Source organism: Choristoneura fumiferana, chromosome 11 (assembly GCF_025370935.1).
Source record: "Choristoneura fumiferana chromosome 11, NRCan_CFum_1, whole genome shotgun sequence".
Classification (NCBI taxonomy): domain Eukaryota; kingdom Metazoa; phylum Arthropoda; class Insecta; order Lepidoptera; family Tortricidae; genus Choristoneura; species Choristoneura fumiferana.
In genome coordinates, this window is record NC_133482.1 from 5,756,386 (window position 1) to 5,778,958 (window position 22,573).

At 37.9% G+C, this 22,573-nt stretch overlaps 3 protein-coding genes across 3 annotated transcripts in view; 2 read left to right on the forward strand and 1 right to left on the reverse strand.

Annotated features, from left to right (window-relative positions):
* Positions 1-13,939, forward strand: part of Atg2 (Autophagy-related 2) — a 53,419-nt gene extending 39,480 nt beyond the window's left edge. The window contains 14 exon segments of the mRNA XM_074094186.1: positions 724-932; positions 1,393-1,527; positions 2,102-2,288; positions 3,176-3,343; positions 4,033-4,192; positions 4,538-4,705; positions 5,366-5,537; positions 6,282-6,428; positions 6,596-6,723; positions 7,404-7,558; positions 8,534-8,698; positions 9,972-10,059; positions 10,062-10,185; positions 11,665-13,939. Of these exon segments, the coding sequence (XP_073950287.1) occupies positions 724-932; positions 1,393-1,527; positions 2,102-2,288; positions 3,176-3,343; positions 4,033-4,192; positions 4,538-4,705; positions 5,366-5,537; positions 6,282-6,428; positions 6,596-6,723; positions 7,404-7,558; positions 8,534-8,698; positions 9,972-10,059; positions 10,062-10,177 (1,998 nt within the window). The 3' untranslated portion in view covers positions 10,178-10,185; positions 11,665-13,939.
* A 558-nt stretch (positions 13,940-14,497) lies between these two features.
* On the reverse strand, positions 14,498-18,833 carry mRpS5 (mitochondrial ribosomal protein S5). The gene is made up of 7 exons (XM_074094193.1): positions 18,574-18,833; positions 18,197-18,416; positions 17,881-18,014; positions 17,451-17,545; positions 16,351-16,486; positions 15,402-15,601; positions 14,498-14,909 (listed from the first exon to the last, which is right to left on the reverse strand). The coding sequence occupies exons 1-7, from the start codon at positions 18,725-18,727 to the stop codon at positions 14,553-14,555; spliced, it is 1,296 nt and encodes a 431-aa protein (XP_073950294.1). The 5' UTR covers positions 18,728-18,833; the 3' UTR covers positions 14,498-14,552.
* Positions 18,834-18,983: 150 nt separating this feature from the next.
* LOC141432571 (zinc finger protein-like 1) lies at positions 18,984-22,572 on the forward strand. The gene is made up of 6 exons (XM_074094194.1): positions 18,984-19,247; positions 19,382-19,493; positions 20,710-20,903; positions 21,091-21,325; positions 21,682-21,805; positions 22,193-22,572. The coding sequence occupies exons 1-6, from the start codon at positions 19,146-19,148 to the stop codon at positions 22,374-22,376; spliced, it is 951 nt and encodes a 316-aa protein (XP_073950295.1). The 5' UTR covers positions 18,984-19,145; the 3' UTR covers positions 22,377-22,572.
* Position 22,573: the final 1 nt, after the last annotated feature.

Sequence of the window (22,573 nt, forward strand, 5' to 3'; positions counted from 1 at the left end):
AGTCATGAAATTTGACCACGATTGTTTTTAATGTAACATCAATGAAAACAACGATTTAATTTTCGGGAATTCCCACGAGAATTTAATAAAATCCCGGAATTTCAATTCAACTGCTGTATCTAATGATTTACGCATGCGAAGCCGCGGGTAAACGCTACTAGTGAATAATGCTTTCCCATAGTATTTTTCCGAAAACATTCGTATTTGTCTTATTATGCTACTGCAGTCTCACTACCCATCATGACAGTATAGTAGAGGAAGGGTGCATCGAGAGATTAATTATCCACATAGCGTGGTTAACACCTTAATTAAGCTTTAAATTGTGTTTATATTTAGACTACATTCTCTATGATCGTGGGGGTTATAACATCTCAGTGTGATATACTTAAAACTCGTGGTCACTGTGGTCACTCTTTAAACCGTAAGTTTACGGGATTAAAATTTGCCTAATATGCATTTTTGTGGTAGATTTAAGCCCCTTCTATAATATATAATAAGCATGTTAGTATAATGTGACACAAAATTTCTTCTATTAAACTGTACTACTTTTGTCCCCTCGGGACACTAACGGGACAGTAACAACAAGAAGTAGTTAGTAGGGACCCAGTGCGGATTGGGAACTTCACACACACCATTGAATTGCTTCGCAGGTTTTGCAAGTTTTCTCGCAATATTTTCCTGCACTATAAAGTTTTTGGTACATTTCATTCGATCATTCAACAGGCAAAATCCGGCGGCGACGGCGGCAACACAGACGACGAATACTGCATAGTGGAGTCGCAGCCGCTCTGCGAGGACAATGACCTCGACGAGCCCGTCGTCAACTGGATAGGCCCCGGGCAGGTCTACATGTTCGACAACCATTTCACTATACCAGCGGCACGGAGCGATGTCCTGAAGGCGCCTAAGAGCTTCCCATTACCAGTGTTAAGGTTTGTGCAGTTTAGGCCTCGTCCTGCTAATATTATAAATGCAAAAGTTTGTGAGTATGTATGTCTGCGTGGGCGTGTGTGTGATGTGTGGATGCGTGTGTGTGTTTGTTACTCCTTCACGCTAAAACGGCTGGACGTCTGGAATAACACATAGGCTACTTTTTATCCCGATATTCCCACGGGATAGGGATAAAATCTCGAAATAACAACTGCTGGGTTTAGAGTCATGAAGTCATGAAATATGGCACGCTTGTTTTTGGTGCAACTTCGATAAAACCACGAATTGAGAAGTCCCAAATGATTTTTTTCTTTGTTACTCTTTCTTTCCTTGTTACTTCACTTGTTATTGCAATTATTATGTTTCTGGTGAGGTGTTTATGTTTTATTTACTTTAAAAAAATCCAAACACTAATCGATTTTGTTTAGGCATTTTGCTTATAACTTCAATGGTATCCTGCAGGTACACACTATGCGAAATGAGTGTGACTTGGAACATGTTCGGGGGCGCGGATTTCAAAGCGGCCGGAGACCAGGCACCCACCAAGAAGAGCGTAACCATAGACGACGTCAAACAAAGTTCACCTACGCCTTCCAAGTAAGTCTCAAGTCTGAATGGACTGACATGACATAGTGCGATAGAACACTGCGGCGCTATATTGACATGAAATTCAATCAGTCAGTATGGGCATGTTTGTAACTATAAGAAATACAAAGATCTGTTCTTATTTTTGTTATATGACCTAGTCCAAAACTAAACACATAATATTTATACTATGACACTACAACGGATAAACATACTTAAGTATATAGATAAATACATACTTAAATACATATTAACATCCAAGACCCGAGAACAAACATTCGTATTATTCATACAAATATCTGCCCCGGCCGGGAATAGAACCCGAGAAATTCGTAGTCAGGTTCTCTAACCACTTGGCCATCCGGGCGTCATAATATAAATGCATATATGTATTATTTTATTTACTCACAAATGTGAGGAAAAACATTGCATGTCACACGGGCGGTACTGAAATTAGGAAAAAAAAACAAATGAAATTAAAATTTTATGAAATCCCTTCTCTTCTACTTCGCGCTTCTAATAGACTCTTGTCCGTAATTCCTTATTTACCGCCCCTAAGACACAATGTACTATTTCACACCGATAGACGCAGCAAAGACTATGAGCCTTACGAATCCGGGCGGGCGTTGACGGCCGCCTACAGACAGGGCGTCAGCTGGTCGTCGGGCTCCGAGCGCGTGCGGGCGCACGGCGCGCCCAAGCGCCGCGACATCAAGACGCGCGGCGGCCGACACAGGGACCACCACACCTGCGTCAAGTTGTGCTTAACAAAGGTGACTGGCTCAAAATTCTTTGTGATATTTGTAACCTCGTGCGGCCTAAATGTGCAATAGAATTTACACAAGTTCAAGGGAATTGACGGACCTATGGAAATATAACAAAGTAAAAAATATTTTGTTTCTCTATTACAGGAAGAGTTTCGACGCCTTTCACAACATCTTGCAATTTATGCATAGTTAGTTGAAGGTTTATATCGAATTTCCATACCAACCAGTTTTCCAGTCCGCGTAGCTTTTCAATATTAAAGCGATCCAATTTTTGGACACTCATATTTGCAAAACACAAATTAAAAAGGTAAAACTAATCCCAAAAATAGAAGAATATTACTTATAAAAGGAATATTTGTAAAATTCCCATAACCTAATAAAACAAATATTCTCAGAACCAAATTTGTATTGAAGTCTATCAACAAATCAAATCAATGTCACGCAAAACACAATATCTGATGGCCAGTACAATGAGGTTTCAACAGTTTTGCACCACGTCAGATAAACTTTATGTCAGTACTAGCCTGTTACCAGCGACTCCGTCCGCGTAGAATTCTGTTTTCACTATCCCGCTGGAACTATGAAATTTTTCGTGATAAAAACTATCCTATGTCCTTCCCCGGGGCTCAAACTATCTGTATACCGAATTTCATCTAAATCGGTTCAGCGGTTTAGACGTGATGAAGTAAGAAACAAACAGGCTTACAAACTTTCGCATTTATTCTATTAGGCGAATAGTGGGATTATGTTCATAAATATTCATATGGTGGGCCTCAGAAGAATAAAAACGTCGCAAAGGTGCCCAATACGCTTGCCGCGTTAAACCGCAATTGACAACGTACCTAAAATTACAAAGTAAATACTAGTTTACAATGTAATAACATGTGTTTTAGGTGAAATTCCAACACGAGACCTATCCTTCAAGCGGCACGCACGCTTCCCGGCAGACCCTGGCTATCAGCAAGATAGAAGTGCTCGACCGGCTGGTTTGCAGCGACATCAACAAACTACTGAGCCAGTACAAGGTCAAAGATGAGCCAGAAAGGAGCAACGCGCATATGGTAAGTGGAACAGTTGGGCAGTTGACACCATACTACCCTCTTAAAGCGAAAGGCGGTATCTCAAAAAAACCACTTAAGTTATTTATACCATTGTGCAGCTTAAGACATTCTGCATCAGATGTTATGAATAACCCAAAACTATTTTTTTTTAGATCTGCCTTTTGCCTTATACGATAATGTGGGTGTTTAAGACTTTCAGGAGGCAGTGGCAGCAGAATACGTAGAAAAAATTTGAAGGAAAGTTATTTAAGTAATTTAACTTCAAGTATAAGTAATTACTAAATAGATAAAAAATAGGGAGCTTTAGAAAATATAATCTCAAAGGCGGTATTAGGCAAAACATGGTTGAGAAGCTAAGACCTAAAGTAATATAAAGAGAAAAGATTTCACTGTGTTTGTATCTTTGTAATGGATGAAGTTAAAAAAATCTTTTAACTTTCAAACTTTTCATAATTATTATTGCGTACCCTTACATCATGGACTGATTAATAATATTGTAACACCTTTTATAACTATGTATGTACATGACTTTACAATGAATAAAATTTTAAATGTAAAGCCGGCTTAACGAAACTACTTAGGCTATGTCTTTAGCACGCCGTCCCTTTCAAAATATCGGTCGCATAGTGCGTACGTAGCCTAAGGATGCTCTAAAAGTCAGCTTACTTTAAATTTCCACTCCGTCCCAGTTGGTGATAAAAGCGGTGCACTTGCGGCCGGAGCCAGCGCTGTGTGCGCAGGAGTGCTGCCTCAAGATATCGCTGCTGCCGCTGCGGTTCAATCTCGACCAGGACACGCTGGCCTTCCTCGTGGGGTTCTTCTCCAAGCTCGGGACGGACGAGAACACTGGTAAAAGCTCGAACTGATGTAACCCACTATATTAAGTACTGGTGTTTATTAGTATTTGACTTAGTAGCTGAATTGAAATTCCTGGATTTTAGAAAATTCCCGTGGGAATTCCCGAAAATTATGTCGTAGTTTTCATTGACGTTGCATTAAAAACAACCATGCCAAATTTCTTAACTTAGCCCAGCGGTTGTTATTTCAACATTTTATCCCTATCCCGTGTGAATATCGGGAAAAAAATCCTTTATGTTATTCCAGATGTCCAGCTATCTTCGCGCGCACACACACACACACACACTATCGCATTTAATCACTGTAAAATTTCTTTAAAACTACCTTTCATTGCAGACGACGATGCAAAAAGCATAAGCGGCCTGTCAACAGACTCCAGCAGCTCCCGTCAGACCACGCCGACCCATCGGCCCCCAGTGATGAGTATCGCCAGTCATCTGAGGGACCCACCGCCCACGCCCACCTCGCTCGGCGACGCTGACGCCCTGAGTCTCAACGACGCTGGTAAGAAACTACTCAGCCGCACCAAATTTGGCCCACTCTCCATACAAAATTACTTATTACTGCATTCTATTAAATGTATTCGAGGGCCAGATTTTTTGCCGCTCAGTAAATTAACTAAAAACAATTACTTTGCTCAACCGCGACCTTGCGATAAACTAAACTGTCACCACCTACACAATACCGACTTATTTCGAACTCAGTCAGAGTTCATGTTCAGAGCAACACAACCGTTCACCATGATCTTTCATAACATCTAGTGAAATACTAAGTTAAAAATTAAAGAGGATCTCCACACAAGTTTTTTTTTTCAGTACCATGGTACGGGATCTTTTGTTTTCTCTATTACTCTATTAAGTCTACTTTTCTACGCCACTTTTCTATTTTTGGTTTGTGGTTGAGTGGGCGAAAGGCCAAAGACATAAGGTCCTTGCTTTTGTTTCCTTGTTTTTAATTTTATATGAGGTGGTTTATCGAAGATAGGGGCGTGCGGTCGGGAAAACTCCATTATGGACGACTGGCAAGCAAGGGAGAAGCCAGTCAGTCCCAGACTCGCCGGCTAAAAAAGCCATAGCTTACTCGTACCAGTCCTTAGCTCCCTGGAGCTTGGCCCCAAGAGTTCAAATTGTTCAATTTCTTTAAAAATCTATGTGGTATTGCCAGTGATGCGCGACGACGAACCGCTAATGGAGCCCTACGAGGCTGAGCGGCTGGTGTCTGAAAACCTCATCCAGTTGGAAGAAGACTTCCAACGCCTCGGCATGACACAGGAGCGGCCGCAAGCCAAGGTTGCCGTCGACTTAGAGCCGGTCGATGACTCGCCTATTTACTTTAGGTAAGTTACACACAACACAGGCACAGAGGACGGTGCAATGGCGCCTACGCGTAGGGGAGGCCTACGTCTGGACTGATGTAGGCTGATGATAACGAAGTTACTAATGCCAGTACTCGCCAAGCTTGTTGAGCGGGTTGGCGAGGGAAGTATAGGATGTAAAAGTTGCCAAGAATACGCTGCTGCCCATCTTCTGGTATTCCTCAGCTGGTTTCTACGGCTCTACGGCGCCCAAGGGAGTATATGTGATTGAGGACAATGCTCCAGCGCCCTCCCGTCATGATTCCACCAACGAGATGTGCAGGTGCCCTGTTTAAACGGATGCTATCGCCAGTTTTTAACAAACAATTGTGGATCTTGATTGCGATCTAATCACAAAGCTGTCTGTTGTAGACGCATACTTTTTGCGATTTTGAAATTTTCGACGATTCTAACATTTGAATGACAAGTTTTAATCACCATATTGAAAAAAAAGCATTTATTTATCATTTTCATTTTCAAAAGCAAACGTATTTTTGATCTAATTTTACCGATGCAACTCAAGTGACCCTTATTTTCTTTTGACTAGTATAGATAAAGTTAATCCTCAAAAGCTGTGCCCATTGCTAGGACTTCTATGATTTCTCGCAACTCAAAATCACAAAACACAAAAAACGCAAATGACATTGCCTATGAAATTAAAGGTCAAGCTGCATCCTTAAGCCCTGAAAATATTCCGTATCACAAATATTTGCTTGCTTTGTTCAGACGCGTAGTGTTCTCGCCCGAAGTCCCCATCCGCTTGGACTACGTCGGCAAGCGAGTGGACTTGTCCGCGGGTCCTGTCGCGGGCTTACTCATGGGCCTCGGTCAGCTCAACTGCTCCGAACTCACGCTCAAGAGGCTTGACTACAAGTAAGTTGTATTTTAAGTACGTTTATTATAATAAAAGTCTGCTGTTACTCGCACACTCGCCGTTTTTTTATTTCAGTTTTGTCTCTTCGCCTAAACCTCGGTCAAGTAATGTACGTTCCGTGTAAGTAATGAACAATGAACGATAGTAACATCTCAAAATCCCACAGGCTCGGTCTGCTCGGATTGGAGAAGTTGGTGCAATGGGCGCTCCACGAGTGGCTGTCAGATATCAAGCGACATCAGCTACCAGGCCTGCTCAGCGGGATCGGACCCATGCACTCTTTGCTACAGCTTAGTGAGTACCTGCCATCACACTACGAGTATATCTAATAGTACTGTTAGAGCAAGAGCCCGCGACAGCCAGGTCTTCGTTATTTTATACAAGCTGAAAATTCTTTATATATGTTCCTAACAGATAAGAACAATGGGGATTGTTCTATTGGGGAGATTGAACTATGTAATTTGGCAGGTATTAAGTAGCAGAGTTTATTAAATTGCGCCTCAAATTCGTTATAGTATAAAACTCAATTTTTATTTATTTTATTCGGAATAAAATTAATTAATAAATATCATGGGATACTTGACACCAATTGACCTAGTCCCAAACTAAGCAAAGCTTTGTACTATGGATACTAGGCAACGGATAAACATACTTATGTAGATAAATACATACTTAAATACATATTAAACATCCAAATTAATGAAATGAATGGAATGATATTAGAAGTTACTTTCTAGGGTTGCAACTCCAACCCCCCTTAAATTATGTTTGAATAGACACCTGATAATAAATAGTAGAAAAGCTTATTATAACCAAATAAGTATTGCGCACCAGTCGCCAATTATTTAAAGCGTAAGAATCTTTGCTAATATTTAAGTCTTGCTGGATAGGTAGCGTAACCCATATGGACCCATATGGATGTAATTCATATGGACCTCCGTAAAATAAATCTGAATCAATCATATCAATTCCAGTAACGGGCATCCGCGACCTGGTATGGCTACCGGTGGAGCAATGGCGGCGCGACGGACGACTGGTCCACGGGCTGCGACGCGGCGCCGCATCCTTCACCGCGCGCACAGCCGTCGCCGCGCTTGACATCACGACCCGGCTGCTTCAACTAATACAGGTGAAATTTGAATTGTCTAAAAAAAATTCTATGCATATGTATACCAGCATTATTTCATTCAGGGTCACCGACATAGCTAAGCGAATTAGCTCGTTCGAAGTGACAATGGGCAGGCCATATAACACGGAGAACAGATGGCCATTACGGTCTAAAAGTTCTCGAATAGAGACCGCGGACCGCAGCGTAGGACTTCCACCAACACTACCTCACACTCGACTCGCCTCATTTTGGAGGTTTATGGGAACGCAATGTTATAAGTATCAAGTAATGCCTTACATCAAAATATGATTACTGCTTGGCTTCTCGGCAAGTCCAATTTCAGTGGATTGTCCAAATAAATAAGAATAACATTATTTTACAGAAGAGAAAGACCAAGATTTAATAATTTCAGCCAAATTAAGGAAATAGTTAACTTTTTTTTTTTTTACTGGATGGAAAACGAGCAAGTGGGTCTCCTGATGGTAAGAGAGTTAACGCCGGGGGTGCATGAAGAAATGAAAAGGCTGAAGAAAGAAAGTGAAGAGTTTGAATTACTTCACCGACCGAGGTTTTGTGTGTGAGCTGTATCCTTATACAGCTTGATGTTGATGGTTTTTTTTAATAAATTGTCAAAATATTTTTTTAATAATCTAACTAACGAATTAATTAGATTTTTAAGACGCTAACCTAATCTCCCTGGCCCGACCGTGCTTTACCTGAATTGTAAAATTTATCCTATTTCCTAAATTTTACATTGAAATTGTAATTTTAATATTTTAAACAATTGATATTATTATTTTTAGGCGTAATTATAATTTGGCATTGTATTTATTTTTGGCTGACGTTTTGTTATAATTTGACAACTATTGTACATTTTTTTATACATTTGACGATCCTTCTGGAATATCTTATAATTACCTGACACGTGTTTGTAATGTATTTTTCAAAAGATAAAAAATAAAATCTATCTATCTAACAATCAATTCTGTATTTCAGGCGACGGCGGAGACAGCGTTCGACATGCTGACGCCGGCGCCGACGCTGCAGCTTCAGGCCGCGTACGACCGGCGCGCGCGCCGCCGCCGCCGCCGCCGCGACCCCGCGCGCATGCCCGCCGACATACGAGAGGGCGTGGCCACGGCCTACCACACCGTTAGAGAGGTACAGTGCATTGACACATAAAACCTATGCTTATAGCGGTACGTATACTTAATGTCTCTACCCACTACACTACGCCGTATCATGCCATGCCCGTAACAGGAACGTACAAGGAACGGGATAAAAATAAAAACAACAGCAACAATAAAAGCATTTTGAATTTGAGATGCCAAGGGCGTACATGACACGCGACGTCGATGGTTGGTTACGAAACGTGCTAGTGAGCATATTCTAATACTTTTCGATACAAAAGAATATATTTTGGCCTGACATGGCATGATACGGTGTAATAGGTAGAGACCTATAGTTTTAAGATACTATAATGTTCTACTGGACGGTTCTATATATCTTCATATTTTTTTCTTTAATTGGCCAAAAGAAAAAACCCACGTGTCCAATATTTTGTGTAAATCTAGCTGGCTATTTTCAGGCACTAGACTATTGTGGACGAATGGAGACTCCTGACACGAGTATTATATATATGTAAAGGAGGCTTAACTTGAGGCTGTATTGTCTTGACACCCTGACGTCCGCGGTTGTATTCATCATCTCTTTCTAAAAATCCAATGTTATTAACATCGCAATTGTTTTGTTTCTGTGTCACAAGCCGGCTGACCCCCTCCCCCCTCTAAATGACAGAATTTATGGATGACCCTTTTCTAGGTCCCGCTATTTTTGATACGCTACTACAAAATTAATCATAGTTTTATATTGTTTACCCATAAGGAATTAATTTTTAACGACTTCAATTGATTTTGTACCTTATTGTAAATTTAGCAAGGTCGAATATTTGTGTACATTTATGTCGTCACTATAATTATGCACTCCTTTTTGAACTCGCTCGGTTTAGCGGCGCCTATCTATCCCTTCAGTTTACACAAGTTTGACGTAGTACACACAGTGGCGTGTATTAGGTGGATTCCAAGGTAGGCAGTTGGTAGTTGGCACTAGCGCTGCCAATACCTGCTGCGCTGCCTACTCCACGCACGCCATAGAAGTACACAAGTAGCCAAGACATAGGTTTGCCGCGCCGCGGTCGAACAGTGTTCGATACGCAGCTTTAAGCTTCTCACACTACGCGCAGATGCGACAATATTTTATCTCCGTATAAAAACTTAAATATATGTCAGTCTCCACTACGATAAAACATAAATTATCTGCACTGTGTGTGTTAGTCCATAGAATAACTTAGGAAGCGATATTGAAAGATATGCGTTCAGATACAGATATCTTACCGTATCTGGTTAGTGTGTGACACGCTTTCTACATTTGTCAGGGTTTCGCGGAGACGGCGGCGACGATGGCGCTGGCGGCGGCTCAGGGGCGCGGCGCGGGCGTGCTGCGGCACCTGCCGGGCGCGGCCGTGGCCCGCTGGCGCTGGCGGCCGGCGGCGCCGCCGACGTGCTGGGCGGCGTGCGCGCGCACCTCGCGCCGCACGCGCGCCGCGACTCCGCCGACAAGTGGCGTGCGCACGACGCCTGAACGATGACGTACGTACTTATTTATTTATCTTTTACGGTATTTTTTTAACTACAAGCTCTTTCGGAAATACCATCATTGCCAAGAAGAATGCGCCGCACGAAACGTCGCCTCTCTGTCCCACTAATATTATATATGCGCAAATTTGTTTAGTCTGTTTGTTTGTTTATTACCTCATCACGTTGACGTTTGAACCGCTGAACCGATTTAGCTGAAATATGTAGGTATACAGACAGTCCAGGGTCCATTTCGACCGCTGACTTTCATAACCTCGTATCTCGCATGTATTGCTTTAGAATAATCTTTATGTGAAGTATGATTAGAGTGTTGATTTGTTGTATACAATTCGGGTAAATCCGAGGTTAAGAAAGTAAGCGGTCGATTTGACGTTACAGTCTTGCTTGATTGGCTCATTTAGTTATGGTCTAACTAAGATCCAAACTTGAAAAGATCTTCACCGGTCTGATAACAAAATGAAACGTATTTTATAATAAATTTGGTATAATGCGAGGGTTGCCTGGTCAAACCCAATAACTCGATCTAATAATTCATAAAAAAATCGAATTTAAACTTCAACATAAAATATAGTGTTCTTTTTTCAACAGTCAATTATTTCGACTTATCGGGTTTGACCAGGGAACCCTCGAATGAGAAAATATATTAGAAATGGATTTGCTAAAAAATCCTGGACAGTCTATTTTTAATTATTTTTTAAAAATGAGTTTTAATTATTTTTTGTTACATCATCGAGATAATAAGAAAATTTTAATATTAAGAAAAACCTATAGAATATGTAGACGTTGGGTTTGCTATTGTTTACCTGGACAAACTATTGGGTTGCCAGGTATAAACTTGAACAATTATGTCGCTGCTAGTTACTTTCACTTGATTAGATAATAGAACAAATTGTATATCAACGTAAGCGCTGTTTTATTGTGAACGCGTTGATAAAGAGTTGTCTGCATTTAATTAAAAAATATTTAAAAAAATAGCCTGTCCAGGAATTTTTTGACAAAACCATTTCTAAAATTTTCTAATATACTAAATTTATTATAAAATACATTTTATTCTATTATCAGACCGGTGCAAATCGATGTAGGCTTATATCTTCTACTATGAATTTTTCGTCTAATCACAAAAGTCAAAGTTGTCAAACATACCTAACGCTACTAGCGCCACCTAGCCCGTCACACAAACACTCATTGAGGCGTTATGAAACGATTCATTTGAGACCCGTGATTTTTGTCATTTCAGTGAAAATTTTAGACAGTTAATTTCCACACAATGTTAAGACTTAGACTATCGCGGTCTACTTATTTTATGATGTAAATTCGGGTTTTGTTCCGCGTACCTTGATTTTAGAGAAGCTGGATATTTCGGCACAGTTGCATGCGCCATGATCACGAGACGACCACCAGTCGTCGTCAAGGTACGCGGAACAAAACCCGAATTTAAATCATAAAATTAATTAACATGTTTTACATTTGCAGGTTTAGTCACTTGGCATGCAAGAGACGTAAACAACTCTACAGAAAGCATCCGTGTAAAAAAATAACCGTTGGGTCTCGGTTTCCTTAATTAATTTTTGATAATGACACTGAGCAGCAATATGGACCTAACTCAAATATATTTGCTCACTTTACATTGATTGTATCAAATTGGTTTGCTAAATATTCCTATTTTGACCCATTTCAGTTCCTCTTATGTAACTTTCGAGGCACTCCGAGAGTGGATAAATCTTACTTTTAAATGTAATATACTCTTAATAATATTAAAAAAAAAGATTTTAAAGCCAAACTTAAAATTTTTATATGATATATTTTTATAGTTATCGGCTGGTGTAAGGTGTAGAAATTTGTAGTTAAGTCATACAGCCAATCGAAAATAAATGGCGGGCCATTCATATTTCGGCCACGGAAGCGTAATTTTGACCTTCCGATTTTTTTATTGTCCTATTTGATACTTCAAACGAACAATTCTCGTTATGTATTGTAATGTAATTGGTTTTGAGAAACTTGTCCAACGATTTTGGTGAAATTTCCGACTAGATCTAGCTAATAAAGAAAGAAAGAAACATTTATTCACTATTCGCAAAAAATAAAAAGCAAAAATAAAAAGCAAGCTAGATAGGTTTATCATTATCACACAAAAGTAAAGAAATATTTTACCGTCATCTCATAGAATTTTGAGATAACCGTATGTTCAGAGTAAAATCCTACCCTACTCGGAATGTAAGAGATAAACTCGAAGGAAGCTGAGCGAAGCTCGGACGCGCAGGTAATAAATAAAGAACTAAATATTATGTTTGTCATTTAAATATTATTTTCAATTACTTAATATATCGCTAGTGCGTCAACTTTCGAGAAATTAGGAGAAAAAAATAACAATTCTATGGTGCTTAGTTTTTATAGCATTTAGTTAGAGCATTTACTTAGTTGCTTTCCGTTGCTAAGTATTGTAGCTGTTGTAAATATTTTGTATAAAATTGGATTTATTGTCAGGTGCCATGAAAATATATTCTTGTGATTCAAGGCGCACTGTTTAAAGCTAAAAACCACTAATTTTCAAGTATCCACAAAATGAATATGTATCTTATCTTTTTTTTTTCAATTTTACAAAAAAATATGGTTTTCCTACTCAGAATCAAGAGTACAATCGATTCCGATAATTTAAAAAATGTCTAAACAAAAACGTCAGTTTCGTGACATATTTTTCAATCACTGTATGTGCGTCACAAAACAGACTCATGAAATTTGTATGAAAAAATTACAAACATTTTGAATGAAAAAGTACACTTTTTTGAAAACGCCCTCCGTCTTTAGAAAAATAAGGCGCCACAAGTACTGACAGTTTAGACTAGTCAATGGTTCGTTTCTAGCTTTAGATGACTATGCTAACATCGATAGACATTCATTTCGCTTCTATAGCTCATCTACAGTTGAAGTTGCGCACACTTCACTTGAAAGTAGACCTCGTTTTAAGCGGAGATCATATTTTCCTCGAGTCTCAAAGTGGGTCCCCTTTTTTCTTTTTCACTATCTTATGAACATCATTCCACTTTTTGTCTCAGAAATATGTAAAGATGTTTACTGCGTAAAATGAGGTCCTGTAGCTATTTTATTCAATATAGGTATAGAAATGTGATAAAAATTTCGTTTGCATAGAACTATGTTTCTATGTAACATATTTGTATGGACTTGATTAAACTATTAACTTTAATAGTGACTATATACTCAGCGTTACAAAATTTGGCCCACTCTCCATACAAAATTACCTATTACTGCATACATTTGAGGGCCAGATTTTTTGCCGCTCAGTATATTTTGTTAAGATAATATGGCGAATCCGAATACTTTTATGAACTTTCCTCTTTGGCCTCTATCATGACAGATAGGCATACTTTTATTAATTATTACTGTGCGCATTATTTAGTGAAACAAATAACAGAAATGTCGCTACAATACTCTTTATTTTCTTAAGTGACACAGGCATGAGGTTCGTGATCAATCTTTGACGTCACAACTTTACAACCTTGTTGTAATTATGTAGTTATTTTATTTTCCTATAGTTTGTAATGGCATTTCTACCGTGTGATCCTTTATGTAATAGACTAAGATATTATTCCACTACAATAATATTATTTTGTTTGTCTTGATGCACGCAAAAGCAAGAGTGAACAATATTACTTTTTAGGTTGTTTTTTTAGAATACATGAAGTCAGTTTTCTTCCTGTTTAAATATGAATAAATCAACTTATGCCACTGCTTTGAGTTTTTTATTTCGAACTCCCTTTGCCACTAGCCCTTAGACCCTTTTTCTCAGGAACGCGTGGAGGTATCAAGCTGAAATGTATACCAAATTCTCGGGTCTACTGTCCCTTGGAGCTGTGAAAAAATCAAACTTCTAAGCCAACGCAATCAAAAGATACAGCCGTTTAAGCCGCAAATTTTTGAAACTCGCAAGGGAATCAAAACCTACGGGGTACTTCCCGTAAACTCAGTCTTGAAATTTGGTACGAAGCAACGTCTTATAGCACAGATAAAGGAAAAATTGCGAAAACCGTAAATTTTTTAGTTACATCATATAATAAAAATATTTATACCGAACCCTTGGTGCGCGAATCCGACTCGCACTTGGCCGGTTTTTCATTTGTCAATTTAACAAAAAAATATGGACAATAGCTGGTTAAAAGTTCCTTGTGACGTCACACCTACTTACACTAAGGAGTGACGGTCCCCCACTCCCGATATTTGTCGAGCTACATCTGTCATTTAAAAAAAATACGTTTTTTTATCCAGGAATTTGCCCAATTAAAAATAGGAATATGAACTATTATGATTTATTAAACTAAATTACACTATGATATACGATAGAAAATCTACGTCGTTTCTTCTGTCTTTTCCTCCGGGTACTTATCAGTGAGGAAACTCTTCACCTCTCCATACTCCACCTTGAGGTTCTTACGGATGGTCTCATGATTTCTGTACTTCTCATATTTCTTGAGAAATATTTCGTAGTGAGGCATGGTCTCATAGAAGCGCGGGAACTTCTTCTTTCTCAAGATAATCCTGTCGTTCATGACATACTGGTTGAAGTCAAGAGTTTCGTCCTTCTGTATCTCTTCTTTAGTCCTAACTTTGGTGGGGCTTGCTATTACTTTGGGGTAAAACTCGTTTTCTGCGCGATATTCAACTAGATGGAGTTTCTTCTCTTCTGCTAATTGCTGATGTGTTCTCTAAAAAGACGAGGCAAAACAGTTAAAACCACAAGTTTAAACAAATGTTTAGTTACCTATAATAATGAGATAATTAATAAGCAGTCTATCTTGCTGTGCAACTTGAGCGAGAAATGCCTTAAAGAGTGTCTTTTACAATTTCTAATCACGCAAAAATATCTTGTTTAAATTACATCGACGTTTCAACCACATGACAGCAACCATAGTCACTGGAATGTTGAGATAATTTTAATAACTATATTTTCGCGTGTTTAAGTCCCAGGAATGAGTAGTAATCATGCCTATAGAGTGCCATAATTACCTTCAACCAGGCGAGCCAAAACCTTATTTGCCACTCACATAAAAAAAAAATATGGTACACTTGAAACTAGTTTGCTAACATCGTTCGAAACTCGAAACAAAAATTCGGTATTCTTTTTCTTTCTCATTTAAAGTTTAAGAAAACCGACAAGTCCCGATCAATATTAACATTCTTGTACTGTATGTGCTTACCTGTTGGAGTAACCCGATGAAGAAAGCTTTCACAATATGCTGCAGATTGTGGGAGCCCTCGACTTTAGCCCGGATGTCCTTGATGCCGATAGCCTTACAGATTTCTTTGATAGCCCTGTGACAGCTCAAACCATAGCCTTCATTTTTCTTTTGGACATATATCTTTGTTTTGCCAAAGGCTGTGTAGAAATCATGGAAGACTGAAACACAAAAAGGTATTTTTACATTATTCAACAATACTTCCTGCTGATGAAAATTTCAGCCAAAGGCATTAGTGAAAACTGGGTAAAATAGTTTCCTAAGTAAAAAAATAATAATAATATGTCAGTTAAATTATCAGGAAATATTGGACACGTATTTTCTCTTTTGTCAATCAAACAAAAAATGACAAAGATTAAGCGCGCCAAAGTTCGGGAGCGGGGACCCGTGACGTGACGCGGAACTATAACTGGCTATATCTTCATCATTTTCAGGGTTCCGTACCCAAAGGGTAAAAGCGGGACCCTATTACTAAGACTGCTGTCCGTCCGTCCGTCTGTCACATGAACCGTGATAGCTAGACAGTTGACATTTTTACAGATTATGTATTTCTATTGCCACTATAACAACAAATATTAAAAACAGAATAAAATAAATATTTAAGGGGGGCTCCCATACAACAAACGTGTTTTTTTGCTTTATATTTTATAATGGTACGGAACCCTCCGTGCGCGAATCCGAGTCGCACTTGGCCGGTTTTTTACTTTTTTGTTTAATTGACAAAAGCAAATGTGTCCAATAAAATATATATTTTCTCAGAATCTCATGACAGATTCATTAAATTTTTTTAGGATACTATGGATTTATCTTGAATACAAAGTCGTCTATAAAGAAAGATGTTTCTTTGAAATAAATTAAGGAATTGAATAGTAATAGTAATTTATGTAAAACATAGAAATTATGGCCTTACTTGTGTGCCCATTGTAAATTTCAAAGTGCATCAACTTTTGCCCAGCCCGGTTCCTGGCCTTACGCAGAGCTGCAAATGCTTCCTTAGACTTTCCAAAACCGAATCCAGCAAGGCCTTGCTTATTCCCAGTAACCACCTAAACAGAACATATGATTACCATTATTAATTACAAAAAAAGCCGGAAGAAAAGGAGTAGGTATTTTAAAGGTCACTACCCATTACACCATGACTGTAATAGCAATGTGTCAGGCAAAAATATTTTTTTTGTATTGAAAAATATGCCACTATGCCCACTGGCACATTTCGTAACCAACCGTCGCCGTCGCGTGTCATGTATGCGCTTGATATTCCGTTCCCGACACGTTCCTATTAAGGTCATGGTATGATATTAGGTAGACCTTAACCTTTTCCACGCCAACGACCTATATATACGTCCATTATTTCAATGCAAAAGCAACCTTCGTTAAATTGTGTTAGGTTCAATTTCAGACATTGCAATGTAGAAGCCTGGCGTATGGGTGATGTCTTTTGTATTTGACGTGGCGACGAAAAGGTTAAACATCAGAAAAATATACAAAGTATTTAAAATAGAAGGATTTGTGGAAGAAGATGGAGGAGGCCTGGCCTACACTCGAGGGGGGGATCCAAGAGTCAGAAGAAAAAAAACTGAATCTAACCACAATAACATTAGGTAGTACACTGTACACTATTGAACTTTTTTTAAGCCGTGTTGCCATACAATTAAATAATAAATAAGTATATTAATTTGTTTGTTATAACTCTTTTTTTTTTCATGATTTGTTGCAGTTTAGAAAAGGTCCTCGGTGCCATTATGCTGAGTGGGGACCTATTTAGTGTCATGTAAGTCTTGTCTTTGTTCTATTGTTATGTTAATTGTGATGTTTTTATGGCGTTAAATAAATGTATTTTCTTTCCTTTTTTTTATTAAGAACCATTCACTAATCAAGTAACACTATTTTATAAACTCTGTGAAAAGACAGAGGGAATAAACAGGCTTTTAATTATTATTTATTATAAGATTGGCAATATATGGGAATATTACCAGTCTTAAGAAGAGTATTATATATTTAGAATCATACCATGGCTTGATAGTTCCTAGTTCGTCCAAGACTCCCTTTCATAATAAGCAGAGATCGAAGCTGAAGCACTTTTGTGTCAAATCCGGTGAATTCATCTGCAAGTACCATTTAATTTAATTTTACTACATATAATTTATATAAAATAAATAGTATCACATAGAAAAGCAGAAATGTGATTCTTTTTACAAGTTTTTTTTTTTTATTTAACCCAAGATGTGGCCAACTACTTTTTTTGGCAATTTTGGATAAATACCCTATGTTAAAAGGTGATTGAAACTAGTAACGAATATTGGAAAGTCGCGAGGTAGTTATGCGCCACAGTCGCTCGCAGGGCATCCCACGGGTTACAATCAGTTTTGTGTTTTTTTATTATTATTGTTCTATTTATATTTGCTTTGCTAATAAAAATGAAAAAAGCTCTTGTGCATACCTTCTCCAATTGGATCTGGGGGCCCTATGCTTCTACCAGGCATGCGAGTTCCCGACCAGCCTCTTTCAATAGGATTAAGCTTCATTCGTCGGAATTTGGTCATAGAGTCTCTCAGCTTTATAAGCTTTTCCATCCTATAAGAACAAAAAACCTGTTACAATAAGCTAGCTTACTTATTTTATTGAGGAACATGTGAACCACCAATAATCAGCACAGGTAATAACAACCAACATTGAATTGATTGAATTTTGAATCTGTTTTATATTTCACAAAATCTTGGCAGTTAAAGGGCTACTTTATAATTCTTACACTATACCTCTCTGGGTCATCAGGCAATCGTTGCTGCTTCAGCAGTTCTCTACCCCGGATAACCGGAGCGGAAAGTCCAGGCCACAACATGTTGATTTTGCCAACACCAATCATCTGACCTCGGTTCAAATCTCTGATCCTGATGCGCCCTGCGCCCCTTCCACGTCCCTTCTTGGCACCAGGGTTACTCACTGAGGTCACGGACTTCCATAACTTTTCCGCTGGTACTGTGAATGAAAATCCACATTAGCAGTGACTAAATATGGTCTCAATATGCAACAAAAAAAATCAAGAATAATCTAAGTTACATCTTGTTTTCTATCCTTTTAGTATCCTTTTTTTCTATTCTATTAACTTTTATTGAAAATGTCCACGTTTACTCACATTTATTGAAGAAATTTACACAAGCAACTGATGTAGTGCCTAAATTTCTTTTTAGGTTAGTGGCAACAGTATTCTCCAACAAGGGTGACGGTTTGTATAGTAAGCCAAGGGGTCGACTTATGATCTTCCCCAAAGTTAATAAACGGGTCGTCATGATGTTAATTTTTGTTAATAAGCTGTTTATTTTTAATAATAAATAGCCATAGGCTGCCTCTCGGCAGTAGGCTGACTGACATTGATTGACAGAAAGGAAAGTGAAGTGACGAGCTTATGACATAACAGAGAAGTTTTTTTGTAGTTATCCTAAACTTAGTTGGGATAAATAACCGGTTTCTACACACCCTAGTGTTGTGCCAAGAATCTTTGTTGCTTGATTTTTGGCCAAGTTTTTTACAATTCGAACGCATCCGTATTTTGACATTTGCTTTACGTGGCCGCTACTTTCAGCTGAGGTGCAATTTTTTGTTTGTCTTTTATCGAATTTTCATGGGAAAGTTTAAAGATTTTCAATAAGGACACCTGTAACTTATGCACATTAATACTAGGCTGTTAACCAAAGTCAAAAATCTAATATGGGTCTGTGCAAATGCCCCAAAAGGAGAGTTACAAATCAGTTTTGTTTCGAACATAGAGTCAATGTTTGTGAATATTGTATGGTGACGAACCACCCGAAGGTAATTAATTTACTGTTGTATCAATTGCTGCGTTACAATGCAAGCTATAACTTGTATCTCTGATAGCATTTATTTTAATACGTAAGCAACTTTATGATCCTTGTTTCACTGCAGCCGCAATATTTTGTTTACAGTGCATCATTCAATCATACCTGCAGTGGCTCCAAGACAGTGACTACAACCCCATCTGTGAAATTTGCACAAATAGTTTAAGTGAAGGAGAATGCATTCGACTTACATGTTACCGTGAGTTTCTTCATTTTTCTCATTTTATTTTTCATTCATAATTTTATACAACTTAGCATGTGACCTAGCTCTTTGGGTGTATTATAAAGTAAGACATCTTTAAAAGAATCCACTGATTGTAAATATATATAATTATCTCTTTATAATATAGACAATGAATTTACAACTTAGGTGGTCCTAATTTAAGGTCCTTAATTGAAAGAAAGAAAGAAACATTTATTTTTTGCAATTTAAATTGCATGGCAAATTGCATGTTAAAGGTCTATTATAATGTAATTATTATATTGAATGAATAAATAAATTAAAGTATCGGTTAGGAGGCATTGGTACTTTGCCGTTGACTAGCTATTTCACATGTTATGTTGTAAAAAAAGGAAAAAACGTTTTTTAAAACAATCTTTTATTTGGGATGTTGATTAACAAAAAGGATCCGAATCTCAACAACTCATTCTTTTGATTTTGGATCTAGTTTTGCAACAAAAGCAAAGTTAAAGAATAAAATGATAATTATGATGGGTTATTTGAAGTCTTTTTGTATTTTTTATTTCAACTCCAAATTTGTTACTTTTACGGTCATCCTGTAAAACCATAACTGAGACATGGATGCGCAGAAAAACCAGAAAAAGAGACCAGCGCTGGGAATCAAACCCAGGTCCTCAGCATTCCGTGCTGCATGCCATATCCCTACACTACCACTGGACAGGAGTACAAACACGAATTTCTACTATGCACCCATAACTCAGGTTGCTTATTTCTACTACGCTACTTAAGCAGCAGAACTAGCGACATCTATGTTTCGCTCTCATCAAGAGACGTAACACACTTTTGGAACTAACCGCTCACCCAGGCAAGAGATGTCGCTACTAAGCAACCAAATTATGATTGGTTATTTGGAGTCTTTTTGGATTCTTTGGATCCTTTTTTTTAAACTAGTTTTAGTTCCATTTTATATAGCTTGTCGGAAGACTTATTTGTAGAGGTAGATACTATAATCTGTTGAAAGGCTAATTCATCTATTTTTAAACATAGCTCAAATAACAGAGAAAAATTCTCTGATTCCGAACATGTATAATAACTCAATATCTCAAAAAATGTTGCTTAAATCAATTAGCCTTTCAACCGTTATTATTTTAGTTTTAATTTCTTCTTTTTTGCTCTTTCCGAATATATCAGATAAATTTGAAATTATTAAACTTCAATCTTGCTACATTTTCAGATGTGTTTCACTGGGCCTGTACTGAAGCGAAATACAGGGCTCTACCCCGGACGACAGCCCCAGCCGGCTACCAATGCCCATCTTGCGCCACACCAGTCTTCCCACCACAAAACCTGGTGTCCCCCGTAGCCGATGTGCTACGAGAAAAGTTGGCCGGAGTTAACTGGGCTAGAGCTGGTCTTGGCCTGCCACTGGTAAGGAAAAGCTATTGGCTTAAGCAATGTATTTAAAATGAAAATTTTCTTTCAATTTTAATTACTTCAGATTTTAGTGCAGTTTTTTAATAGTGCAAAAGGGTCATGGCTCAGTGGTCAACGTTACTCGTAGGAGGGTAGCAAAATAATTGTGATTTCATGGCAAATGTTATATTCATTGTTATAGCTATCAGATGACCAAGACATGAAAGGCGCAGTCGCTAGACGCAGCCAGTCACCTGTCGACCAATTCTACACTAACAGTTCGATGGACAGCCAACGGGGCACTCCTGTTGGTGCCAGCGACGATGAGTCCACCATTAGGCCCAACAATGGAGCTCAACATTCCATTGTACAAATAACGGATGATTCCCATAGCATGTATGATCATAATTCTGTGAAGAGGAGTGATAGTTTACAAGGTTAGATTTATTATTATTTATTTATTATTTATTATTTTGGTGATGTAAGTGACACTTATGTGTTATAGCAAATAATTTCAAATATGTCTTAGTTGTTTTTATAGTTTTTGCTCTGATAACGTGACTTTCTGTCGAGCTTCTAGGCACACGCTTTTTCACATAGACCTTCTGGAATTACCAAGTATAAAAAAATCTAGTAAATTAAAACTGTTGTATAAAAACTTTGTTTTTGATTCAGATTACATACAAATGTAATCATTTATATTGTGATTAAAAACTTTGTTTTTGATTTAGATTACATACAAATGTAATCATTTATATTGTGATTTAACTATCAGCTTACTTTTTGTGTCAAGGTGGCCAAGCGTCAAGAAAAGGATTTAAGGCAATCGACCACGCGAAAACATCTTCGAACTTCGATCACGACGAGAATAAGTATAAGCAGAAATCGACATTCGCCTGGCTTAGTCGTTGGTGGAAGTACGTTTTTTTTTTTGTTTTACCATAAAACTATTATTATAAGATTCCAAGAGCCTGTAGACATTTTAGATATGATATACATATAAATATAATCTAAATATTTGACCATTTTTACCACAAATAAATAAAAGACGTTAATTTACCTGTCTTACTCTTTATGTTATGTTTGTCAATTGTGTTTGTTTACTTATTTTGTATAATAAGACTTATTATATTTATTTTTGGTTTCCAATAATGCTCTCCTAAAATGTCAACATGCCACAAATACTTTTTTTTTATGTATCAACTCTTCGGATCGTAATATTTAACCAACCACTTGACCCATTCAAGTGTCATGTAAACAAGATTTTATAAATTTACAATAATAGTAGAATATCTTGTCATCAGAAATACCCTGCCATCGTCGCGGGTACGACGAGCGGGCGGCATCTACAAACGCTACTGGATCCTGCTGTTTGTTATCTTGGCAGTTATTATAGTACTACTTGTGCTCAGCCACAGAGACGTGGATGAAGAGAGCCCCTTCGGATTCAACCAAGATGAAGAGCACAGAATCTTACAGAAAAACTGATACAGTAGGCATTCCTACATAAAAAGTTTGTAATATAGCGAATTCGCTAGGTATAATATTTATGTAATGTATAAAATCAAGCAATCTAGAGTGATAATATGCCTGCCTGTGCATTGGTCAAAAATATAATTATACTAATTTAACCACATGCTCTAATAAAATTTTAACTTAATAAAAATGTTAATGAATTCAGAAAG

What these genes read in the sequence shown, in the direction of transcription:
- mRpS5 (XM_074094193.1), bottom strand. Translation starts at nt 18,727, where the DNA reads ATGACGACCCGTTTATTAACTTTGGGGAAGATCATAAGTCGACCCCTT. An exon ending in TGTAAATTTCTTCAATAAAT is followed by an intron (nt 18,417 to 18,573) that starts GTGAGTAAACGT and finishes TTTCATTCACAG; the next exon opens with TACCAGCGGAAAAGTTATGG. An exon ending in CTAGGAACTATCAAGCCATG is followed by an intron (nt 16,487 to 17,450) that starts GTATGATTCTAA and finishes TGTTCTGTTTAG; the next exon opens with GTGGTTACTGGGAATAAGCA.
- LOC141432571 (XM_074094194.1), top strand. Translation starts at nt 19,146, where the DNA reads ATGGGTCTGTGCAAATGCCCCAAAAGGAGAGTTACAAATCAGTTTTGT. An exon ending in GAGGAGTGATAGTTTACAAG is followed by an intron (nt 21,326 to 21,681) that starts GTTAGATTTATT and finishes TTTTGTGTCAAG; the next exon opens with GTGGCCAAGCGTCAAGAAAA. An exon ending in TGGCTTAGTCGTTGGTGGAA is followed by an intron (nt 21,806 to 22,192) that starts GTACGTTTTTTT and finishes TCTTGTCATCAG; the next exon opens with AAATACCCTGCCATCGTCGC.